Source organism: Trichomycterus rosablanca, chromosome 5 (assembly GCF_030014385.1).
Source record: "Trichomycterus rosablanca isolate fTriRos1 chromosome 5, fTriRos1.hap1, whole genome shotgun sequence".
Lineage (NCBI taxonomy): Eukaryota > Metazoa > Chordata > Actinopteri > Siluriformes > Trichomycteridae > Trichomycterus > Trichomycterus rosablanca.
In genome coordinates, this window is record NC_085992.1 from 48,008,065 (window position 1) to 48,027,124 (window position 19,060).

A 19,060-nucleotide genomic window follows, 5' to 3' on the forward strand; every position below is an offset into this window, starting at 1 on the left:
TGATATATATTGGTTTTTTATATATATAAAAAAAAAAAAAGATTATACAATGTTTTTCACAATATTCATTCTATAATTAGTACAGATTGTCCTTTGTACATGTAAAGTTTTTAAGTTTTTCATCCCGAACCCAAATCTTTCTGTATTACTTATATAATTCACTACATAAAGTGTATAAACTCTAATTTAATGCTCAGTCCAGAGCGTTTACAAAAATATGTGGTCTGTTGCGATTCAGATTATGTAATCTGTTTGTTTTGATTCTGCGGCTGCTAAGCAACAGTTTGGCCCGCCCATACCGTTAGAATAGCTTCTTTTTGATTGGACGAAAAGAGTAATAGGCAGCTACAAGCGCCAATAGGATTACACTTGAGGGAGACCCATTGTTCCATTATAATATGGTGCTTTCAGCCTAAGCCATTGAGTGTTAAGGGTAGGGTTGCCAACTTTCAGAACTGGAAATAAGAAACACCCTGGGCTGGCGGGTTGGCGGAAGGCAATAGGGTGGGGGGATTATATGGCAGTGGGAGCTGGGGGGGTTGGCTGTTAGGGTTGCACCTATAAAATTATTACGGGTCTTACACCGTCATAGGAATATATCAAAATGTTTTATTTAGGCTGTTTAACATTAAATATTTTCATTCTTTATAATAATAAATCAGAACCATATTTTAGGTAAAACAACATGCATAAAGAACATCATGTAACATGGTTTGCCGTGTGTGTGTTATTAACCACATATCAAGGTGTGTTGAGATGTCCATAGTAGTATGATGCATTAATTTATGTAGCTTGCACCAAACCCATGCCTTTTTACTTGCACCTAGGGCTGGGCGGTATGACCAAAAATTTGTATCACGGTATTTTTTAAGATTATGACGGTTTCACGGTATATCATGATATGTTGGGGTTTTTTTTTTTGTTTGACTGGGACTTTTTATATGTCTGTGCCTTATTCTACTGTCATAAGTACATATAGAATATACAACATTTTAATTTCAACTGCACTGTACAACTTGACCACAGGTCTGTTGTAGAAACGTGAATGACTTTATATATCTCCGTTTCCAGTTTGCTTTTAATGTTGAAATAGCGGCTGACAAAGTATTTTTGCCCCATAAGACATACAGTGTATCACAAAAGTGAGTACACCCCTCACATTTCTGCAAATATTTCATTATATATTTTCATGGGACAACACTATAGACATGAAACTTGGATATAAGTTAGAGTAGTCAGTGTACAACTTGTATAGCAGTGTAGATTTACTGTCTTCTGAAAATAACTCAACACACAGCCATTAATGTCTAAATAGCTGGCAACATAAGTGAGTACACCCCACAGTGAACATGTCCAAATTGTGCCCAAATGTGTCGTTGTCCCTCCCTGGTGTCATGTGTCAAGGTCCCAGGTGTAAATGGGGAGCAGGGCTGTTAAATTTGGTGTTTTGGGTACAATTCTCTCATACTGGCCACTGGATATTCAACATGGCACCTCATGGCAAAGAACTCTCTGAGGATGTGAGAAATAGAATTGTTGCTCTCCACAAAGATGGCCTGGGCTATAAGAAGATTGCTAACACCCTGAAACTGAGCTACAGCATGGTGGCCAAGGTCATACAGCGGTTTTCCAGGACAGGTTCCACTCGGAACAGGCTTCGCCAGGGTCGACCAAAGAAGTTGAGTCCACGTGTTCGGCGTCATATCCAGAGGTTGGCTTTAAAAAACAGACACATGAGTGCTGCCAGCATTGCTGCAGAGGTTGAAGACGTGGGAGGTCAGCCTGTCAGTGCTCAGACCATACGCCGCACACTGCATCAACTCGGTCTGCATGGTCGTCATCCCAGAAGGAAGCTGACGCACAAGAAAGCCTGCAAACAGTTTGCTGAAGACAAGCAGTCCAAGAACATGAATTACTGGAATGCCCTGTGGTCTGACAAAGACCAAGATAAACTTGTTTGGCTCAGATGGTGTCCAGCATGTGTGGCGGCGCCCTGGTGAGAAGTACCAAGACAACTGTATCTTGCCTACAGTCAAGCATGGTGGTGGTAGCATCATGGTCTTGGGCTGCATGAGTGTTGCTGGCACTGGGGAGCTGCGGTTCATTGAGGGAAACATGAATTCCAACATGTACTGTGACATTCTGAAACAGAGCATGATCCCCTCCCTTCGAAAACTGGGCCTCATGGCAGTTTTCCAACAGGATAACGACCCCAAACACAACCTCCAAGATGACAACTGCCTTGCTGAGGAAGCTGAAGGTAAAGGTGATGGACTAAACCCAATTGAGCACCTGTGGCACATCCTCAAGTGGAAGGTGGAGGAGTTCAAGGTGTCTAACATCCACCAGCTCCGTGATGTCATCATGGAGGAGTGGAAGAGGATTCCAGTAGCAACCTGTGCAGCTCTGGTGAATTCCATGCCCAGGAGGGTTAAGGCAGTGCTGGATAATAATGGTGGTCACACAAAATATTGACACTTTGGGCACAATTTGGACATGTTCACTGTGGGGTGTACTCACTTATGTTGCCAGCTATTTAGACATTAATGGCTGTGTGTTGAGGTTATTTTCAGAAGACAGTAAATCTACACTGCTATACAAGTTGTACACTGACTACTCTAAGTTATATGTTTTATTTCTATAGTGTTGTCCCATGAAAAGATTTAATAAAATATTTGCAGAAATGTGAGGGGTGTACTCACTTTTGTGATACACTGTACCTGGAATATAGTGTTTTAATTACTGCTCTGAAAGCTTCTTTCTCAACTGTCTACATAAGAATCGTGTCCTTGCATATGTAGATTGTTACTGCGTTCCTAATGTTGTTGTTTGCAGCAGCTGTGGCTCGACAAACCATACAGTATACAGTATAGTGTTTTAGTCTGTTCTAAACTGCAGACACGCCTCATTTCTTTAGCAGGTTCTTCCGGTGCATCTTTGGTCTTCCTCTCTTCATCCTCTCTCTGTTTTTGTTTATTTTTTCCCCATCATATTGAGGACACCTCGTGCTAACGCTACCTGGCTAACTCGTTAGCTGTATCTAATCTGCACGGCGCTCCATAGTGCTTTTAGTGGCGAACAATATTATATGAGTTGATGCCTATTCAAGCCTACAGCTGTGCTACGGTATGGCAGTATTTGAAAAATCCATACAGTATGAGGAATCAAAGACAGTCTACCGAATGTACCATCATACAGCTCAGCAGAACTTGCACCTATATATCCTCCTGACTACCAGCAGTTCAATTTTGTCCTTTCTAGAGGACATATTTAAACTTGAATATCACCCACACCATGCATACTACTGGGTTAACTCTTTTTGTTCTTTAAAGAGGACATTTAGAACTTTTAAATGATACCAAATTGATGGGAGTGGGGTTTGGGGAACTGACTCTTGCTCTTTAAAAATATGGCGTCCATCAACACAAGCACCTTTTATTGAAAGAAGAAAGGTAAATGCTTAATAATTCTAACTGAGCACATTTTGTCTTAAAAATCTCTCAATAACACTTTAAACCATTTTCTAAAGTAATAAATCTATATTTTACCATGATAGGAGAGTGTTTAAAAAATGTCCTCCACAGTGGACATTTGTATTGATTACCTCAATTTTGTTCTTAAGTTTTTCCAACTGAAATGGAAGGGATTCACTGTCAAAGGCAGAGAGAATTTTACTGCAGATTGTTGATGAAAACTCAGATACTTAGTTGTCTGATGAGGAAGAACAAGGTGTTTGAGGCAGATGATGAAATTAAGATAGGACAAACAGAGGCAGAAAAGTCAGAGCAAGTAGAACCGTCCACATCCAGTTACCGTCCACTCTGGGTCAGGACTACAATGTACACATTGACTTTGTATTCTCAAGGTACTATATTACCATTTACATTTACACATATACATTTTTACTTACATTATTTAAGTCACAGAAGATTTATTTTGCTAATTTGTTGTAAAGATGACTGTGAGAGAAACTAATATTCTACTTTTATTATTTTTTTAAAATTTAACCCTGAATCCTCCTATTCCTGTTCAGAATAATGATGCCATAACATGCCAAAACTGGACCCCAATTAATTATTTTGAACAGTATATTGATGACGGTGTGTGAAATGGCTATGTGCACAAACCAACGTGAAGTCCTCGTGTCTGAAGCAGCACTAAATACCAATCCTAAAAATTTGTAGATATTCTTTGGCAGTTCTGTCTACATGGCCTGTCTTGGGTATCCAAATATGCAGATGCTAACACCAGAGTTTAAATAGTGGTAGAATTCATGACCAAAAATTGATTCTATAAACAAAGGAATTCCAGTAAGATTGTCAATAACCTTCATATTTCCAGTGAGGACAAAAGCAGACCTCTTGTGGAAAGTCAGGTCTCTTCTGGACAAAGTGAGGCAAGAATGATTCCATTTACTGATTGCTGCCCAATTTGCCAGTATGTACACGCCAAACCATACCCTACTGGATCGAAGGTGTTTTTCTTGGCCACACCAAGTGGCATGGTCTTAGATTTTGTTGTTTACCAGGGTAAGACCACATTTAGAGTCACAGAAGGATGGGGCATTGGAGAACAAGCTGTCCTTCATTTGCCAGAGACTGTTCCCAGAGGAACCCACCTGTTTTGGAAAGGTTCTTTACAACTTTCAATCCCCTGGACACCCTGATGGAGAAAGGGTTGGCAGGTACTGGAACTCTCATGAAGAGCAGAATTCCTGCAGACTACAACATTATAGGGGATCAGGCCATGAAAAGAATCATGATTTACCCTATCCAGACCTCAAAAACACACATCCACTTAGAGTTACAAGTGTAAAAAAAAGGGCATCATGCATTCAGTAATGGTAAAATTCATAATGTACCTTATTGCTCCCTCTTTGTCCTTTTGCTTGAGCGATGAGGTTTGAAAGTATAATTATTAAATGAATCAGCTCCTTTATTTTTACACTTAAATAAAAGTTAAATATATAAACCAGTTTGCTTGTACAGTCTCTGCCACAATTATTAGCACCTCTGGTAAAGAACTCTAGAACTCATTTTGCTTTTAGCACAGAGAATTTATGCCCGTTTTTGTCCCACAGACAAGCTGGAACATTAACTCCTCTAAACACAGCACATGGTAAAAGTTTTGCCCAACACTTATGACATGCTTATATGCCTAATTTTATTTGCCAAATAAAAAAGCTGCAATGATACTTTGTAGTTTCACATGACAATCACAATTCACAGCAAACCCAATTTTTTTATTGCTTTCTTTATTTGAATCAGAATCACAGCGCATTAAACTGAAAGATGTTAATCAGCAGGTGAAATCTTGGTGCGTCCAGTACGGCTGAAAGTACGTTTTACAGCTTTCCATGCTCGTCGGAGGACGGCCCATGCTCCTTTCTTTTTCTTGGTTATGGTGCCTTTGAAACACAGAAATAAATAATTTATACATATTCATGAGGGCAAAACTATGTGGACACCACTCCTAATAATTAGTCACTTCTGTTACATTCATTGCTAGGTGTATAAGAATTAAATAAGGTAAATAAATTTTTAACATTGTGGCAACAATTTTGCGAAGTCCTTTTTCTCGTTTAGCGTGATTATGCACCTGAGCACAAAGCAAGATCTATAAAGACACGGTTTGACTAGTTGTGTCAAAGGTAGCTCTAGCTGTCTGTTCTCAACCCAAATGAACACTTGGCATGAATTAAACTTGGATTGCTAACCAGGCCTGACATCACTAAATGAATGGACACACATTCCAATAGACATACTTCAAAGTATTCCAAAGTATGAGTGATTGATATAAAAGCTACAAAAAAAAAATTAGTATAAACGCCTATGGTTTGGAATAGATTGTCCAACAATGTTATGGTCAGGTGTCCCAATACTTTTGTGCATATAGTATCACTGAACTTACAGTTTGCAGCAATAATTCATGTAGCATTTCACAATTACTTACTAGCTGATGTTTTCTACACTTCTGAAGTAAACTCAACACTTTCAGCTTCCTTAGAAGGCACAATGATGCACCTAACAAACAAACAAACATACCGTATACTCAAGTATTGCTAAATATAAATAATACGGGCCTTGCTCAAGGGCCCAACAGTGCCAACCTGGCAGTGATGGGGCCTTAACCCGCGCGGAACCTTCTAATTACTGGACCAGTACCTTAACCACTAGGCTACAGATGTCCTCTTCTTTAGTTTCTTCTAGTGCCCAAAACATACGTGGGCACAAGGTCACTTTTGTCAGTTGCAGCTTTTTTATTGTCAAGAGACAGTGGAAGCCTAGAGTGGGTAGTGCTTTTGGCTATTAATATGACGGTTGTGGGTTTGAATCCTGGCTCTGCCATGCAACCACTGTTGGGCCCTTGCGCAAGGGGCACAACACAATGGCTGACCCTGTGCTCAGCTTCCAAACCAGCTGGGATATGCGATATCTGGGATATGCGATATGTACAGTATATATGACAAATAAAGGAGTTGTATTTGCCCTAGATTATCATTATTATCCTAATTATCTGATAGATCGACACTCCTGTTGGAAATGAGAAGGATGAACATGGACACAGACTGCACTTTTTAATTCGTATCATACAGGTGCTAGGAACTGAACAGCAGCATGCACTTCCAGCAAACTTTAATTAAGAAACAGAAATAACAACTGTCTTTTTCCTAACACAATTAGATAATTTCATTAAAATGGTTGTGGTTGCAAAAAATAAATAAATAAAATAATTAATTGCTGAAATTGGAAGTGGTATCTTACTGATATTTCAGACTCACCTTAACCCTGACCCAGATAAAGCAGTTGTAAAACACAACAATGTAATTATTTTTTGTAGGGATTCATGATTTATTTATTAATTTACTTATTTATTAACTGTGTGTTTGCTCACGAGGGGTCCTTAGATATTTTTATGTAGTTTAGTGGGCACTTTTATCCAAAGCGACATACAGTTGTAACCAGGTTAAGTACAATCCATCCACCTGATGGCTGAGGGCCTCATTTCAGGGCCCAACAGTATTCATTTATTTATAAGTTTATTTATTAGAATTTTAACATCATGTTTTGCACTTTGGTTACATTCATGACAGGAACGGTAGTTACTCATTATTCAAGTTTTAATATCAAACACAGCCATGGACACTTTTGTATCTCCAGATCACCTCACTTGCACGTCTTTGGACTGTGGGAGGAAACCGGAGCTCCCCACGCAGACACGGGGAGAACATGCAAACTCCACACAGAAATGACTTGGACCGCTCCATCTGGGTATCGAACCCAGGACCTTCTAGCTGTGAGGCGACAGTGCTACCCCCCTGGTAACAACATGGTAATGGTTGGACTGGAACAAGCAACCCAACAGTTGTACTAGTCCTGCACCCAGACCACGTGATGAGCTGAGGTGGGCGTGGTTTTGAAGCAGACTTGTTCGTCACCTCCGTCTCCGAGGAGTCTACACCGTTGCTGCCTACTTCCGGTGTGAGCTGGCGTTCGCTATCCATTCCCTAGCAACCCGGTTCTTGACACGGTTTTGATTTTTATTGTTTATTGGTTTCCACCAGAACGTTTTTAAATACTGGATATGGAGACTTCAGGCAACCAGCACAAGAAACCGAAACTGAGTAACGCCTCCGAAAACTGGGTGAGCAACGAAGCTGACGTTAGCGTTACAGCACACAAGCTTGGAACTCTAGCAGCGTCCTAAACCGCACACTACGCACTACATAGTGTTTACTACATCAGCTACATGACTAACAGCCTCGCTGCCTCTTTAGCACACTACCTAGTGCGTTAGGATGCGGTTTAAGACGCGGCCAGTGTTACATCGCTACTGTAAGTTACTGTAAGTAGGTGTTGTAGTAATTCATTTGGATTTGTTTATTAGTTTTACAATTTTCAATGAATTAAAGTGCAGTAAATATTGTACTGACAATAATTAGTAATAAAAAAAAAATATCCTACACACTATTACAGTTCTTTCAGTAATAGCACGTTTACAGTTTATTAGGTTTACTGGCTATTCAGCACTTACAGATAAATAGATAATTTATTTATCCTGAGGGAAATTATTGGCCTCCAGTAGTTTAACAAGCAAAAGAAGATAAACTGTATTATTTAGGTGCTGGATCATTCTCAGCACTGCAGTGACACTGACATGGTGGTGGTGTGTTAGTGTGTGTTGTGCTGGTATGTGTGGATCAGACACAGCAGCGCTGCTGGAGTTATTAAATACCGTGGCCACTCACTGTCCACTCTATTAGACAATCCTACCCAGTTGGTCCAGCTTGTAGATGTAAAGTCAGAGACGATCGCTCATCTATTGCTGCTGTTTGAGTCGGTCATCTTGTAGCCATCAGCGGTCACAGGACGCTGCCCACGGGACGCTGTTGGCTGGATATATTTTTGGTTGGTGGACGATTCTCAGTTCCGCAGTGACAGCGAGTTGTTTAAAAACTCCAGCAGCGCTGCTGTGTCTTATCCACTCATACCAGCACAACACACACTAACACACCACCACCATGTCAGTGTCACTGCAGTGCTGAGAATGATCCACCACCTAAATAATACCTGCTCTGTGGGGGTCCTGACCATTAAAGAACAGCATGAAAGCAGTTTAAAGTCTTTAAAAAACGATTAAAAACCTTCATCACCTCTTTACTAAGCTCTTAAGCTGACTTGTACTTACTAACACTTATTTATTTCTTGCCAAAAACAGAGGGTTCGAGCAGATTTGTGTTCTTGGACTGTTGTTTACTTAAATTATAGTAAGGTAATGTTCACTATGGAAGCACTTCTGTAAGTCGCTCTGGATAAGAGCATCTGCTAAATGCCGAAGATAATAATAAATACATATAATTAATATCAAAGTCAAGAATTGTAAATATTATAATATCCTTTTAAACTAAGCTGTTTTCCCCCCCCCAAATCTGCAGCATGACGGGTTAAACTTGAACGGTTTAAAGCCATCATATTGTTAGATGTTAGTTACACTTTTGTCCATATACTTATGGTATCAGGCCTAGTGTTTCTCCACTTTGCACAGCTTACGTGCTGAGCATGCAGTTCTGAAGGTTGTTTTGGCTGGTTTTGTTCTTCTTGTCTCTGAAACTTTCTCATGTAGTTTAGCCATCACACACACACACACACACACAGACACACACACTTACACACACACTTACACACACTTACACACACACTTACACACACAGACACACACACAGACACACACACTTACACACACACTTACACACACAGACACACACACTTACACACACACTTACACACACTTACACACACACTTACACACACACTTACACACACACTTACACACACTTACACACACACTTACACACACACTTACACACACACTTACACACACTTACACACACACTTACACACACAGACACACACACACACACATATACACACATACACACATACACTTACACACACACACACACACACACACACATATACACACATACACTTACACACACACTTACACACACAGACACACACACACACACATATACACACATACACACATACACTTACACACACACACACACACACACACACATATACACACATACACTTACACACACACACACACACACACACACTTACACTTGCAGCATTTAGCAGACGCTTTTATCCAAAGCAACTCACAGTTGTGACGGTATACAGTCTAAGCAATTGAGGGTAAACAGCCTTGCTGAAGGGCCCAACCGTGGCAACGTGGTTGTGGTGGGGCTCGAACTGGCAACCTCCTGATTACTAGTCCAGAACCTTAACCGTTAGGCTACAACTGCCCCCCCCCCCACTCTCTCTCTCTCTCTCTCTCTCTCTCTCTCTCTCTCTTCTTTAAATAAACTAAGGCATTCATACTTTGACTTGGTGTTTTGTCTGAGTTCTATTCTCGTACGAGATTCAACGAAGGATTCTTCTCCTGGTTAAGTTCTTTGTGTTAGCTCAAGGAACTTTGAGTGACTTTAAGTAAAAAACCTAACACATAGGAATCATAAAAATACGCCTCTCAGTGTCCATATTTATTGTGTCAATGTGCTTAAATGTAATCATGAAATCATACCTGCGAACTCAAAGTGACGTGTTAAACACTGTTTAAATAAAATGTCTTTTCCAGGGGATGCAAAGAGCTACGAATGTCACCTACCAAGCTCATCACGTTAGCCGAAACAAGCGTGGTCAGGCTGTCGGAACAAGAGGAGGCTTCCGTGGATGCACGGTGTGGCTTACAGGTACTGCAGTTCAGATCCAAACCATAAATATGCTTCTGCTTTCAAAATTTCAGTTCAGTGTTCAGTTTTCGGGTTTAGAGCAGGGTTGCCATGTCAGCTAGTCCAAAACATCCTTCATTTTAAATTGTGAAACTGAGAATTGACCTCAATCAAAGTATTGGATACCGTTTGGAAATTCCTGGTCCTATTGTATATTGTGTTGTTTTTCTTAATGAATATAATTCAACACATGCCATATCAGGAACAAACATTTATATTGCACAGTTTTAATGTAATTGCTGAATGTAATTTAGCATTACGTATTAAAAACAATAAAATGTTGAATGTTTGATAACCTTTGCACAGTTGCATTTATTTATTTATTACATTTACATTTACATTTTCAGCATTTAGCAGATGCTTTTATCCAAAGCGACTTACACAACGAGCTGAACACGATGAGCAATTGAGGGTTAAGGGCCTTGCTCAGGGACCCAACAGTGGACACTTGGTGGTGGTGGGGCTTGAACCGGCAACCTTCTGTTTACTAGTCCAGTACCTTAACCACTGAGCTATCACTTATTAGTAGGGATTTAACAATACGATACTGGGTTTTTTTTTTTAAACAAAATGAAATTGAAGACAAATTATGACAAAGTTTCCTTTTATTATTTGTCTTAAAAAAATAAAATACTGTATTTGTGCTTATATTTTATTTATCTAAATAATGAATGTCCTTTGATTTCTGAGGTAGGTACAAACTATGCAAAACAATGCTGCACGTTTCTCCTTTTGTGTAAAAAAAAACTGAAATGAATTAAATCCCACATTAAATAAATAAATGAATAATACAAATAAAGAAAGTATCCTCACATAAATAAATTTGGCTTGAAAATTCCGAACCTGGCAACCCTGTAGTGACGTCAACCAGGCAAGGTGAATAGCGTCGGTGCCCTCTGCTGTTTAAAGTGAATATCGTTATACATGTAAACCGATTTGAATCGTTACACATGTGAATCGATTTTTAACTGTCTTGTGGTGCATCGTTACATCCCTAGTCATCAGTATTTTACTTTATGTTTTACACTTTGGTTCCATTCATGACAGAACAGGTTAGACAGTTTAGACATTAATTAGTTCAAGTTCAATATCAAACACAGTCACAGACAATTTCCCTAACTTGCACGTCTTTGAACTGTAACTGGAGCTCCAGTAGGAAACCCACGCAGACATGGGGAGAACATGCAAACACCGTACAGAAAGAGCCAGGACCATTCCACAAGGGAATTAAACCCAGGACCTTCTCGCTGTGTTGTGACAGTGCTACCCACTTAGTCATCGTGCCACATGAGCATCGGAACTGGACCACGGAGCAATGGAAGAAGGTGGCCTGGTCTGATGAATCACGTTTTCTTTGACATCACGTGGATGGCCGGGTGCGTGTGCGTCGCTTAGCTATGGAACACACGGCACCAGGATGCACTATGGGAAGAAGGCAAGCCGGCGGCTTTGGGCGACGTTCTGCTGGGAAACCTCGGGTCCTGCCATCCATGTGGATGTTACTTTGACACGTAGCACCTACCTAAGCATTGTTGCAGACCATGTTCACCCTTTCATGGAGACGGTTCCCTGATGGCTGTGGCCTATTTCAGCAGGATGATGCGCCCTGCCACAAAGCAAAAATGCTTCAGGAACGGTCTGAGGAGCACAACGACGAGTTTGAGGTGTTGACTTGGCCTCTAAATTCCTCAGATCTTAATCCAGTCGAGCATCTGTGGGATGTGCTGGACAAACAAGTCTGATCCATGGAGGCCCCACCTCACAACTTACAGGAGTTAAAGGATCTGCTGCTGACATCTTGGTGCCAGATACCACAGCATACCTTCAGGGGTCTAGTGGAGTCCATGCCTCGACGGGCAATATTAGGAAGGCAGTCATAATGTTATGCCTAATCGGGGTATGCTTATTTGGCAAGTGTTTTGTTCATCTTGCTAATAGACAGCAAACTATTTTAAGTTTTTAACTATAACTCCTGTGGTTCTAATTATTTCTGATGATGCATTAGACTTGAACAAGTGTAATTTCTGTTACTGGTAAACTATACCTTGTTGTCCATTATTATTATTGTCCAGGCAGTAAATGTATTTGGCTTCTTTTCCCCACAGGTCTGTCTGGAGCAGGTAAAACAACGGTGAGCATGGCTCTGGAGGAGCACCTGGTGTGCCACGGCATCCCCTGCTACACCCTGGATGGCGACAATATCAGGCAGGGCCTGAACAAAAACCTGGGCTTCAGCCCTGAGGACCGCGAGGAGAACATCCGCCGTATCGCTGAGGTGGCCAAGCTGTTTGCAGACGCTGGTCTTGTCTGCATCGCCAGCTTCATCTCTCCATACAGCAGGGTAAGAGAGGATGGGGGGCGTGGAGGTGTTGTGTGAGGGAAGAGTGATTTAGATTTGTTTTGAAAGATCGTAATTAAACACCAAGCTAAAGAGATTGGCTAGCGGTGGCTCTTTAAACCCCTTTCAACCCAACAGGCTGGCTGCATTTATATAATGAGCAGTAAAATCTTGATATCTTTTATATTTTGATGTGGATCTATAATCTGACCAACAATGGTTGGGTATCAGTTATAAAGAAACAAGCAAAATTTGCATCCCTGGTGCTCTTTATCAAATACAGTGGAACCTTGATTTAACGGACTAAAAGGGGGGGAGCTCTGGTCCGTAAAATGGGATTGTCCGAAACGGCAAGGTTTTTTTTATCAGGGGGTGTGAAAATACATGAAAACACAGCACTAAGGTCCACAGAAGTGCTAAACATGCACATATGATCACCAGTAAAATAAACAACATACATAAATATGTAAATATGTCATGTAAAAGCTGTAAATAAATATTAAAATTGCTGTACTGCACTACTGGGGAGAAATTTCATTTACCTTGTGTGGTGGAGATGTTTTTTTTTCTTTTTTTGCCGTTATCGTATAGTGGGGACTCTAGAGTTTCTATTATTCTGATTCTGAAGCTCTGCTGGTGGCTACTGGAGCAGCACTGGTGCAGAACTAAGCACTAGAACTTACAAAAATGAAGCATAAAACACAGAGAAAAAGGCGAGAACAGAGCGAGCCTCCCGACAAAATAAAGCGTCTCACTCATGTAAACAGAGAGACGTGAACTACTGGTCTTGGTTCGCTTCTCACGGGAATTTTAAACAGTTGGACTGAATGTTTGGCTTTCCAGATTATGTCCGTTAAATAAGGGTTCCACTGTACTAGTTTAAGGAAGGACATGGTGGCTGGTCCAGTCATGTAGAAGCAGATTCAGACTGTGAACACTCCTCCATGGATTTTAAAACATAACACACGGGAGGAGCAGTCCGGCTTCCTTCTGTGTGGAGTTTGCATGTTCTCCCTGTGTCTGCATGGATTTCCTCCTGGAGCTCCGGTTTCCTCCTAGAGTACAAAGATGTTTAAGTTTGGTCATTTGGAGATACAAAATTGTCCATGAGTGTGTTTGACATTGAACTTGAACACTGATGAATCATGTGTAACCAGTAACTATCATCCTGTCATGAATAGAAAGTGTAAAACATGACGTTAAAATCCTAATAAACAAAAACATAGCGCTCAGATACAGTCAGTGATATCAGGAGCACTGAATCATAAAGCTTGATCCTGATCAGACTCCTGTGTTTATGTTACTGAACTGACTCTGAAGTTCAAAACCTTTCGGCACTTAAAAACCACAGAAGTTCAATCACAGAGCAAAACGTTGTGTTTGGTTTGTTACAGTACAAAGCTTGTCTTTAGATGTTGGGTGGCATTATTTAAAAGTACATGCAGCTTTTATTTATGCTTTGTTCATTATAATAAAAATAGAAAACGTGGGTCAGTGTGTCAGAGGTCCGGTTTGCGCTTTGGTAGGCATGAAACGTGAGACCTCTGGATCTCCAGGCAACATTCAGTGTTGTGCTAATGGTTTTTCAGCGCATTATAACCTGTGAAGAGCGTTTGGCTGATTGATTGTTCCCGACTAGCCTTAAGAGTCAAATGTTCCCTACAGACATTCATTCAGATTTTATTAACAGTTTATTACATTTCAGTCTTTCTCTGTTTTTCTTTAATTGTTTTTTTAAAATGTTTTATCAATAATGGTTGTTTATTAATCATTGCGCCTTTAGCCAATCACCATTGTAAGTCACAGGATGTTTTTTTATTGCTGCAAATGATGCAAAATCACCAGAAAGTAAAACCTCCAAAAACAGATAATATGAAGTTCTGAATTATTTACTCAGTTAAAACAAATAGATGCTCGCTACTCTCTTCGGTTCTTAAAATATGAACCTGATTGCAACTGGATGTTAAAAGTGTTGCTGATAACATTGATTACCTTGAATTAAAGTTACTCTGATTCATTTGCTTAAATTCTTAGAAGCTATAGGACTTTAAAATGCCATATAAGAGATGAAACAAATTCTGCACCTTCACAGTTACCCAAACAACACCCTAATCCAGCGGCCCCCAACCTTTTTTGCACCACGGACCGGTTTCATATAAGATATAATTTCACAGACCGGCGGGGGCGGGAGGATTGAACAACACTTCTCACTAATGATTGAAAATGAGCTTTTTCCGCTTCAACGAGACACTGCTCCCATCTAGAAGTGACAAGAGACAATAATAGTGAAAACTGCTTTTCTAGCTATCTCTAATTATTTATTCTTTCTCTGCGGTCCGGTAATAAATGACCCACGGACTGGTACTGGCCCGGTGTTTGGAGACCGCTGCCCAAATCCGGCCTGCCACGTCATTTTATGTGGCTTAAAGAGAGCTTAAAAGACGTATGATTGTATTAAAATAAACTGTAAAATCGAACATAAACTGCATCTCCCACAATGCATGCCGATTTTGTGACCTGCAAAGTGACCGCATCCCGCCACTAGATGGCCGTTTTTTCAGCGTTTAACTGATGCAGTTTTCCAAAAAGTGCTGTTGAGAAATATTTACACATCATCCCAAAATGTCCAAGAAGACAAAATTGAAGCAGAAGGAGGAAATTTAGTGAAAGATGGGAAAGTGAAAACAAGTTTGTGCTTCAAGAAGAGAAACCGGTACGTCTCTTGTGTTATGAGGCCGTGTCTGTGGTAAAGGAGTACAATATAAATGTAGATATACATTATTAATATACAGGATAAATTTGGCATTTTGACACTAAACAGAATTTAGCCTCCAAGAAAAACAACACATTGTTCAAGACCTTAAAGGCTGACTGCAATCACAGCAGGATACGTTACAATCGGCCCTTTGAGGGCCACCATAATGCAGATGTGGCCCTCTGTGAAAATGAGTTTGACACTAATCCATATAAAGTCTTTTTATGAATTGTAATAAAGAAACATATCGACCCCCACTTTTTAAAATGGAATCTTTTATTTAGCCGTGATAATAGCCATAGCAGCTGACATGGTGTTAAAAATTCAACAAACAGACTCTGATTCCTGTATATATAACATGTTCCGTTGCAGCCATAATATTAACAGTATAAATTGGTTAGAAGACTTGGATCATGATTACTGGATCTACACTGTCACTGTGGTTACGTTGCTGTTACAGTGATGCTCTTGTTTTCTTGTACAGGACCGGCTCAATGCCAGGAAGATCCATGAGGCAGCAGGTCTCCCGTTTTTCGAGGTGTTTGTGGATGCACCGTTGGATGTGTGTGAGCAGAGAGATGTCAAGGGCCTTTATAAGCGAGCCAGGGCTGGAGAGATCCGAGGTAAATGACACATAACATGTTATGAACCTGCCAAAACAGCTCTGACCCATTTAGGCGATTTTAGACGTTAACTAGATGACAGATCCTTTAAGTCCTGTACATTGCTAGGTGGGGACAGCATGTTTGTCCAGCTCATCCCATAGATGCATGATCAAGCATTGATTAAGATGTGTGGAAATGTTCTTCCAAATGTGTGGCCCGCTCCAGAAGAGGGCTGTCTCATCACCTCTGGGGCAGCTCGCTTGAACAGTGTTGCGTTATTACATGTCTGTGCTGTGTGTCTGTAGGATTCACAGGGATCGATTCAGAGTATGAAAAGCCAGAAGCTCCAGAGCTGGTACTGAAGACCGACTCGTGCAGCGTGAACGATTGTATTCAGCAGCTACTGGACCTCCTGCAGGAGAGGGTGAGCTCACACAAACCTTCTAACTCATCTGTAATGTACGTAGTGTCTTAATCATTGATACTATCTGTAATGTAGTATCTTTCACCGGGGTACCAATAGAAATGTGGTATGCTTACATAAAGGGCAAGCCAAAGCCTAGTGGTTAGGGTACAGGACTAATAATCAAAAGGTCGCTGGTTCAAGCCTCACCACTGCCAGGTTGTTGCTGTTGGGCCCTAACCCTCAATTACTCAGATTGTATACTGTAACAGTACTGTAAGTCGCTTTGGATAAAGGCGTCTGCTATATGCTGAAAATGTAAATGTAAACATAATGCCACCACTTGTAAATGCGCATAAATGATAAATATTATAAACTATTATTATTTTAAATAGGCGTTCAGGTGGCACAGCACTCAAATTTTACTAGCGCACCACCACTGGGTTCCAGGACTCAAATCCCTGATGATACTATCGTCAAGTCAGGCATCTGCATACAGACACGATTGGCTGTGTCTGAAGGGGGTGGCTGAGGCCCCGGGATGGATTGGCGTCTTGTCCAGGGTGTGCTATTCAGCCAATTCTGGACCGAAATATAAAGACAAGGTAAAAAAAAAAAAAGACAGTAACGTAATACCTGTTTTGCCATTACATGACACCGAAGTGTTAAACATGGCGTTAAAACCCAAATAAATAAATATTCACCCGATTCACCCAGTAATTCCAGGGAAACCGGACCCACCATAATCCTGACAAGGATATAGTGATAGTAAAACATGAAAATTAATGGTTAATAATAATAATAGTAGTAATTTACATATACAGGATTTAGCGGATGCTTTTATCCAAAGCGACTTACACAATAAGCTGAACACGATGAGCAATTGAGGGTTAAGGGCCTTGCTCAGGGACCCAACAGTGGCGACTTGGTGGTGGCGGGGCTTGATCCGGCAACCTTCTGTTTACTAGTCCAGTACCTTAACCACTGAGATAACTTTTAATTAACAACCCACAGATGAACTAAACGTAACTACTGAGGCTTATTCGTAATGTGTCCTCAGTTACTCAGTAAACAATAAATAAATAAATAAACTTTGTCTTGACCTAATTTTAAGACTTGCACATAATTCGACATATTTTTGTGCCAAATCGATTTTTAATCAGTAAAATTGTCAGACAATAAGTGTGCAATCGTCTGTGTTACTTTTTCACCACTAGGTGGAGACATTTGCATTTAAATGAACACAACATTTAACCTTCATTCCTGATGCCACGTTTACCGCTTGTAGATTTGTAGGTGTAGTGCAGGGGTATTCAACTAAAATTTAAAGAGGTCCAGTTAGACAAAATTTCTTAAAGCAAAGGTCCGGAATGTTTAACTATATATATATATATATATATATATATATATATATATATATATATATATATATATATATATATATATATATATAACATATACTGTATATTGATATATATATATATAACATATATATTGATATATATTATATATAAATAGCCTAGTAGTTGTATCAACATCTGCATGTAATCAATAACTGACTGTCAAATCAGATGTCTGTTTGTTTATTAGGATTTTAACGTTGGTTACATCATGACAGGAACGGTAGTTACTCATTAAACAAGGTTCATCAGGTCACAAGTTTATATCGAATACAGTCATGGACAATTTTGTATCTCCAGATCACCTCACTTGCACGTCTTTGTACTGTGGGAGGAAACCGGAGCACCTGTAGTAAACCCACGCGAACACGGGGAGAACATGCAAACTCCACACAGAGAGGACCTGGACCACCCCACCTTATTAAATGCTGTAATTTCGCTGTACACGTTTCTTTTTTGGAGAGCGCTATTTGTCTCCTGTCTCACTCGTCTTTTCTCAACTTTCTCCGGCACGGTCGTCTGTATCTCTCCCTTCGTTTTTTCTACATTCGCTATCTTTCTTTTTCTTTCCACCGTCTTTCCACATGTAACTCGCCTCTAACTCTCTCATCTGTCTGCACTGTAGAGTTGCAGTGTTTACCGGCTGGAATGCACAGACTTGATTGGCTGAGTGGTGTCACGTGATTGGTCTGTGCGTTTTCTCATCCGCTAAACCGCTACCGTAAAGACTACAAAAGCTGCGCCGGTTAAAATAGAAGCGCTCCGTCAGGTTTCAAATCATAACTTTCTGTTTTGGCTGTAGGTCCGGGTCCGTATGGGACAGCTTCTGGGTCCGGATCCGGACCGCGGTCCGCCTGTTAGTGACCTCTGGTGTAGTGGATTCTAGATCTGAGCAGTTTTTCTGAAGTAGTTTGTCGTTTGTGCCATCGTACACAGTAAATAAGAAACAAGAAAATAAGAAAACACGTTTATTGCTTAGGAAATGCTGAAAGTTTCTGAATGAAAGAATTGCATTGAATAAACCCACATTTATTAACCAGGGCTGTGAATCTCTGGGTAATGATCCAATTATATTTGAATTCATTAGGAAATGATTCAGTGTGTCACTTTCTCGTGAGTCTCTGAGTAGGCTGTTAGTTTTGCCTAGTCACCAGTGGGCAAAAGACTATACAGACGATACAGATATAGGGGGGAAAAACATGCTGTTAGTTATACTAGCACACTTGGCGGCATGGTGGCTCGGTGGGTAGCACTGTCAC

At 40.4% G+C, this 19,060-nt stretch overlaps 1 protein-coding gene across 3 annotated transcripts in view; it reads left to right on the plus strand.

Annotated features, from left to right (window-relative positions):
• Window positions 1-7,490: 7,490 nt before the first annotated feature.
• papss1 (3'-phosphoadenosine 5'-phosphosulfate synthase 1) overlaps window positions 7,491-19,060 on the plus strand; it is a 54,773-nt gene continuing 43,203 nt past the window's right edge. For all 3 annotated transcript variants that reach the window (XM_062996250.1, XM_062996249.1, XM_062996251.1), the window contains exons 1-5: window positions 7,491-7,644; window positions 10,147-10,261; window positions 12,406-12,641; window positions 15,878-16,016; window positions 16,304-16,422. In XM_062996250.1, the coding sequence (XP_062852320.1) occupies window positions 7,585-7,644; window positions 10,147-10,261; window positions 12,406-12,641; window positions 15,878-16,016; window positions 16,304-16,422 (669 nt within the window). In that variant the 5' untranslated portion in view covers window positions 7,491-7,584. The remainder of the gene's footprint in view (window positions 7,645-10,146; window positions 10,262-12,405; window positions 12,642-15,877; window positions 16,017-16,303; window positions 16,423-19,060) is intronic.